The sequence below is a fragment of the Sinocyclocheilus rhinocerous genome, unplaced genomic scaffold, assembly GCF_001515625.1.
Source record: "Sinocyclocheilus rhinocerous isolate Xijiao unplaced genomic scaffold, SAMN03320098_v1.1 scaffold1721, whole genome shotgun sequence".
In the NCBI taxonomy this organism is placed as follows: Eukaryota; Metazoa; Chordata; class Actinopteri; order Cypriniformes; family Cyprinidae; genus Sinocyclocheilus; species Sinocyclocheilus rhinocerous.
Window position 1 is genome coordinate 206975 of NW_015666162.1, and position 7564 is coordinate 214538.

The 7564-nt window shown below is 38.7% G+C and overlaps 1 protein-coding gene across 1 annotated transcript in view; it reads left to right on the forward strand.

Annotated features, from left to right (window-relative positions):
* Window positions 1-1891: 1891 nt before the first annotated feature.
* The window catches only part of LOC107731784 (nuclear receptor-binding protein 2-like), a 21313-nt gene continuing 15640 nt past the window's right edge, over window positions 1892-7564 (forward strand). The window contains exon 1 of the mRNA XM_016542957.1: window positions 1892-2360. Within this exon, the coding sequence (XP_016398443.1) occupies window positions 2241-2360 (120 nt within the window). The 5' untranslated portion in view covers window positions 1892-2240. The remainder of the gene's footprint in view (window positions 2361-7564) is intronic.

Genomic DNA, 7564 nt, shown 5'->3' on the forward strand with positions numbered 1-7564 from the left:
GGCCGCCGCTCACTCTAGCCCGCCGCCGCTCATTCTAGCCCGCCGGCCGCTCACTCTAGCCGCCGGCCGCTCACTCTAGCCCACTGCCACTCACTCTAGCTGCCACCAGCTCACTCTAGCCCACTGCCGCTCACTCTAGCCGCCACCCGCTCACTCTAGCCCACTGCCGCTCACTCTAGCCGCCACCCGCTCGCTCTAGCCCGCCGCCGCTCACTTTAGCCGCCGGCCTCTGCTCACTCTAGCCCGCCGCCGCTCACTCAAGCCCGCCATTTGTGACGCTGTGTTTCGTTGTGAAAGTGGAACTACTTTGTTTGGCCTTCCAAAAGAGGACACGACTAGAAATCAGTGGTTAAGTTGTATTTACAACACTGTTCCAGAACACTTCAACCCAAATAGTCAGATGTGTGCAGCACATTTTATGGAGGACTGTTTACTGATCCTGGAAGAGTAACGTTAGACTAAAAAGGATTTTAATGTTTTTGTCTTGTCGCTCCGGCCGGACAGGTAAGTGGCGTAACATTTTCGTCACACGCTTGAGGTATTCGGCGAATCACAACGCACTGGATAGCTGGCCAATCAGAGCACACCTCGCTTTTCAGACTGATGAGCTTTGTAAAAATCGACGCGTTTCAGAAAGGCGGGGCATAGAGGAGGAACAATAATGTACATTATGTGGAAAAGAATTTTTTTTTTTAACCTTAAACCGCATAAACACATTTAATTACACCAAATATACAAAATAATGTTCTTTTTAGCAGCATCATATGACCCCTTTAAAACATAAAATTAAATAATATTTACAGAAGTTCTAAGCGGCCATGCATTATTATTTTTTTCCTTCTTGTTTTCTCATGATCACGACTTATTTTTCTCGTGATCTCGACATAACGAGTTGAGCAACATCATATGACCCCTTTAAGCATAAAAGTTTCATGGGTGTAGGCTACATGACTTTACAAACCTTTGACATATTAAATATCATTCAGTGTATTTCAATGCGCAGCATGTTTTTCGACATAGTTTAACTCTCTTTTCACATAGGCTTATTAAATATTCTCTAATCAAAAAACCCAACCACACTGGAAACCCTGAAGAAAATTCTAATTAGCTACTAGGTTACTTCCAGAGATCGCAGCAGGATGTTATCAAGTGAACATCATTTATCAGATTCGCCTCATTTAAACCGATTTCTACAACACTGACCTACAGTCCAGTGAAACTCCTCTTGGATTTGTGCCCAGGAAAAAATTCTCAGAAAGACCGTGAAAGCGACGTAGGCGTACACTCTCCTTATCAGTCTGCACACAGCGGCCTTACTAATGTGCTCTGCATCTCTGATGTTTTAAAGAAAAAATGCTACCGCTCAAATAAATATGCATGTGAATATGGCACAAAAAAAATCTTATTTTGCTAATTATCTGCCAGTGGGGTAAGAAGATATGCTTGTTTCCGTTTGCATTAAGATGATTTTTCTTGCCATATGGCGGACAATTTTACATATTTTACATAAAATGCACTTAAATATAATTTGTCATCTATAGAAATTGCATCTTAACATAATAATTTTTTTATATTTGTACTTGAAATAAGACAAAAATACACAGTAAGAAAAGCATTTTTGCAGCGTGAATGAATGAATGAAGTATTTAAATATTTCTTACGCTTTAAAAAGGGGGAGGAGACCGTAAGAAACTAGGTTTACCGAAGAAAACCTGATCCCGACCTGGTTAGGTTCATAAATTACCACGGTGACTGATTCTGAGTATAAGTTACCTCTTTTTCAGAAACTGGCTATATATATATATAGTGATTTGTGATTATCTCTGACTCATTTTTAAATGTACATTAGTAATGTATGTTGTAGTCGTGTTTTCTCCAGTCATTACGGTAATCTGTGAGCCAACAGTTGCGCTCGGTGTTTGTCGTTTTAAAGCGGTAAACTGCTGAATGAGCGGACATTTTTTTTAAATAACTCTTATTCAACTCTTATTTTGAATATGGAAACCAGCTTATAATTTATTTTTGCAGCGCATTGAAATTAAAAATTAACGAGGCGTTTAGGGAACTACCGACATCAGTTCTTCCTGACAGAAAATAATGTCCCTGTACTGTGGCGTATTGAACATTGAGTCATCTCGCGTGGACGTCCACAAAGCAGCGCGTCATTTCAACTCTGTTTTGAGGTGATTCCTTCGCAACGGCTGCGCGGCGTTTGTGCGACGGTCATTCTGTGACATATAATGACCATGTCAGTCCCGGAGAGAAACTCTGGATCCGAGGAGAAGGAAGAGGAGAGCGAGGATGAGAGTGAGATCGTGGAGGAGAGTCCCTGCGGCCGCTGGCAGAAGCGGAAAGAGCAGGTACCTGCTGCAGACACGACACTCAGTCAGTCAGTCACCGAGGAGCAGTTTATCATTAGCCGTGTCTCAAAACCTCCCCAGCTGCTAAAAAAATCAGCTCACGATCACAAATGTGGATGTTTTGGACGCGATGCCCAGAAATGCTGCTTAGGTAACGTTAGGCAGCTTACTATGATGCTGATGTAGGCATAGCGCCGTAGGCTATGATGCCATGCTGTCTACTAGTTTGGCAGTGCGCTTTTACCTAGTTAGGCAGCACACACTGCTCCCAAAAACGCTGCATAGGTAGTGAGCCCATTATAAGGTTTAAAAATGCTTCTTGTGCACTCACTAAGATCCCCAAGTAGGCAGCTTTCTTTAATGTCCAAAAATGGTACTAGTCTACGTAGTAAGCTCACTGTGATGCACAAAAAACTATGTTAGACAGTTAGCTTACTCTTAGGTAGCTCTTTTTGATATGCAGGAAGGCAACTTATCTCAAAATGATGGACTAAAATGCTGGCTATTAAGTGGTCAGCTCTGTATAATGGCCAAAAATGCAGCTTACTTGTGTAGACAGCTCCCTATGATGATCCCAAATGCTGTCTAGGTAGGCAGCTCACTGTGTTGCTCAGAAAATGCTGTTTACTGTGTAGGCAACTTGATGCCCTGGTAAGCCGCTTGTTATGGCGTCTGTAAATGCTGTGCGTGTAGGCATGCAGCTCAGTATTTGCTATTCATTTGGCAAGGCTAACATAATTATTTAATAAATTTAGCGTTATGGTTAGTAATCGTTGGCTTAGATTTTAGAAAGAAAGTAATGAAATTGTTTGTTAAATTTGTAGAATTTATCTTTTATTTATATATATATAGCATTTTATTTACATTTATTATTTAATTTGTATATTTTTCCATATACACAATAAGTATATTAAATTATGAAATATATCTTAATATTGTAATATTTTAATATATGTTACATGATTTAATACGGTTTTAGAAAGAAAATATTTCATTTAAATCACTTTTAATCATATATGATTATAAATAAATTTAATTAAATACATGAGCCAAATAATATGTACTTATTTATTTAATAAAATTTATGTAATGTATGGTTTAATTAAAATTGTATAATTGCTTGTTAACTAGTCTTTTTATATGTATTGTTTTATTTTAACTTGTTATATATATATATATATATTCAATTAAATATTTTCTTAATTCATATTTAATTATTATATTGTATGTGTCACGATATCAGTCAGCTCTCACTATGGACTACATTTCCCACAAGCCCCGCACCTGGGATTAATTACACACACACCTGTTGTCCATCAGGAGCACTATAAATGTTGCTCACACACACACACTCACTGCGAAGTATTGATTGAAGTTTATGATTGTCTGTCTGGTTGCGACTGCTCCGTGCAGAGCGTTTCCTGAGCCTTAGTTAAGTCTAGTCTGTTCCTGTGTTTACCTTTTGCCTGTGTTCGACTTCGCTGTCACAATAAAGCTGCACTTGGATCCGACCCTGCCTTCTCGTATCCTTCCGTCTGTAACAGAATACTTCGCCCCCCGAGGATCCAGCAGCCGTGTCTTGCTGCTCCGATTGAGGATGGAGTTGGCAAAAGAACTGGTTCGTCTACGACAGGGAGCACAAACCCTCGAGGACCATATCCAGACCTTTATAGATATTGCACACTATGCAGACCTGCCAGATTTCATGCTCATTGACTTTTTTGCTCATGGACTAAACGAGCCACTAAAAGCTCACCTTGTCCGGGATGGTCCTCGTGGATCACTGGCCCAATTTATGGATTATGCGCTTCTGGTGTCTGGATCTTCATTCACTGTGGGTGAGGCCGATCCCGTTCCTGTAATGGCGGCCCTTGCAGAGATTCATCCCGTCGCAGCTAAGGAACCAGAGCCGTGTCCGTCCACGGCTGTTCCCCTTGAATTGACCATAAAACGCCAGAGGTTGGTCTCCAGTGTGGAGGATCCCCCGCTGAGATCGGTGCGAGCGGCTGGTGTGTCCGTGTTCTCAGCGCTGGTAATTAACAGATCACTTTCAGAGCGCAGAACAAAGAAAGACTTAATTTAACCGATAGGAAGCTGCCTTCAGACTGTTCCTGTCACGATATCAGTCAGCTCCCACTATGGACTACATTTCCCACAAGCCCCGCACCTGGGATTAATTACACACACACCTGTTGTCCATCAGGAGCACTATAAATGTTGCTCACACACACACACTCACTGCGAAGTATTGATTGAAGTTTATGATTGTCTGTCTGGTTGCGACTGCTCCGTGCAGAGCGTTTCCTGAGCCTTAGTTAAGTCTAGTCTGTTCCTGTGTTTACCTTTTGCCTGTGTTCGACTTCGCTGTCACAATAAAGCTGCACTTGGATCCGACCCTGCCTTCTCGTATCCTTCCGTCTGTAACAGTATGAAGACTGAAATATAATGTAGGTTAAAATTAAAAGAATAATAACACACAAACAAATTGAATGGGAAGTTCTGTCTCATTGGTGTCAGAATAAATTCAGTCTCTTCAGACTTTAAAGTTCAGTGACGATAAGAACTCACTGAAGTTCATCACAAGCTTCCACACGTTCTCATCATGTATATTGACCCTCCCCAATGCTGTTTTTCCATTCATAAACAAGTGGGTGAGTAAAGTGGTGATATGAACAGCCAGCTTCATTAAACCACGCTTCACTTGTAGTAGTTAAAATACTAGGCTACTTTCTCTGAAGAGTATGATTCATTTTACTTGCAAGACTTTGATGGTTTTGTCTTTTCTCCTCATAGTCAGCTTATAGATGCATCAAATCTTATTACAGTACTTATTTTAAAGCCTGTTTGACTTTGAAACGCAGACGCTGCTAAAGAAAGCACATTTAAAGTAAGAGAAATTTCCTCTTTCTAAAAAAGAAACAGGAGAAGCTTCCTAGTTCTGCACACTATGAACTGGGTTTTGTTCAAGTATAGCATCAAGAGAAACCAAGGCATGATGACATACAACTTGTTTAATTATTAAATGATAATCCAACCATGAAAAGGGAGCTCTCTGCACACACAGAAGTGCACATTTTCCATTGTGAAGATATTTTTAAGTTTTATACCAGTGATCTAAAGATCATCTGCTGTCATCAAGGATCAAATTCCTGCATAGACAGACAGTTTAGACCCAGTTGGACTAGTTTGAAGCAAGAGGAGCGTGTCAGTGGCGTTAGAAACTCACTGACACACTAATGCAGCAGCACTTAGATGTTATTCTGATAGCACATTATCCCATCTGCTTGAGTGATGCTTTCTCATTATGTTGCTTGGCGCAGTAATCGGCCATGACTGGATACTTAGCAGGAGGATGTCTGACTCTGTTAGTATTGATAGACCTTTCATGACATTACAGATGCAACATATATTATACATGATGCGATGCAGATGAGTGTATAGTACTCAACACAGTGTAGCAGTATATACTCGAGCTGTCTATTTTACAAAGAGTAGAAGAAACTCATTTTATTTATATTAATTTAATCATATTTGTATTTTTATTTCATCACGATCTTTCATTCGTATTGTTTTCTACATAATTCCTTTTCAATGATTTCTGTGAATGAATTATTGAAAGACCACAAGTTCATATTTTACTATACATATATTACGATACATATATTTTACTAGTAGGAACTTCCTGCATTTATATTATTTGGCTACTAGTGAAATCACAATCATTTTTATTTTTATTTTTAGTTATAACTCTAATAACCCTGATACAGTGGGGCCCAAAAGTCCACTAGTGAAAATACTGTTTTTTTAAAACATTTTTTCAGTAACTATGATATTAACAGCAGAACAATTTTAAAGAAAATATTAATTAAAAAACTTATTAATAAATGTTACAATCTGAACACCACATTGTGTTTTAAAACATCGGACCCACTTTATATTAAGTGGCCTTAACAACTACAGGTGCATCTCAATAAATTAGAATGTCGTGGAAAAGTTCATTTATTTCAGTAATTCAACTCATCTATTAAAGCTTTATTTTTTACAATGTACAGATGTACAATGTGGACTTTTGCACCCCACTGTATATTCATATCTAATGACTTATTTGATTATTGACTTCAAATATTTCTAAAACTTTTAAAATTGTAAAACTTCTTTTAAAGTTTTTTTTTTTTTTTTTTTTTCCAAAAATCCAGATATACACAGTAGCACAGTAAGTCTAGCACAGCAAGTTACAACTAGTGGGAAACATGAACTAGTACATTATTTTTGTTTAGAGGGCAATGTTAAATTCATGGTGGAAGTTTCATTCTCTTGCATTAAACTGGAAATGGAGTTGCATATAAATGTTGTGGGGTCAAGATCAGTCAGACAGGTGCATGACAGTGGATACTGTCGCCAACACAAACCATGAGCTCCGATCCCACTGGAGCTGTCAGCTGAACAAGCAGCACGCTCGGCTTGTGTTAATTAAGGAACAGCCCTCTATTTCCCATTCCCCACTAATGCTATTGAAGATAGCAATTTAAACGTCTCTCATCAGCATTCCCAGTAGTAAATTAAACCCAGAGAGTTTTCAAAGCTATACAGATTTATAACTGCTGAAATGCACAGCACAATTACAAAAATGGCACAGTTTGCATTAGAAATCATCAGAAAGTAATTGTATTATTGTATGCTTTGACATGTAACCACCAACAGTAGCTATTTCTACCACTGAGAAATGATTTGAAAGTATATTTTCAGAAATTCATTCTGAAGTCATGGGTTGTTGAACTGGAAGAGTTTTTGCTCTTCCGAAGACAAAATGTGAATGCATACAGGACATACTGTGAAAGCTCGTAAAGGTAATTGCGACTTTTTATGTCAAGTCAAGTCAAGTCACCTTTATTTATATAGCGCTTTTAACAATACAGATTGTGTCAAAGCAACTGAACAGCATTAATTAGGAAAATAGTGTGTCAATAATGCAAAATGACAATAGTAAACACTAATTTTTCAGTTAAAGGCAGTTCATCATTGAATTCAGTGATGTGTTACTTACCATAGTTGTTTGATGAACTTGTGAAAAAATAAAACGGAGCGAGAGAAAAAAAAGCAATAGGCACGAATGGAAACGCTAATGACAAGCTAACGAATGCTAACGCGCTGCAGATGCGCTGCACTCGCGGTTTTAGAATAAAAGCGAACGATCAAATTAATCA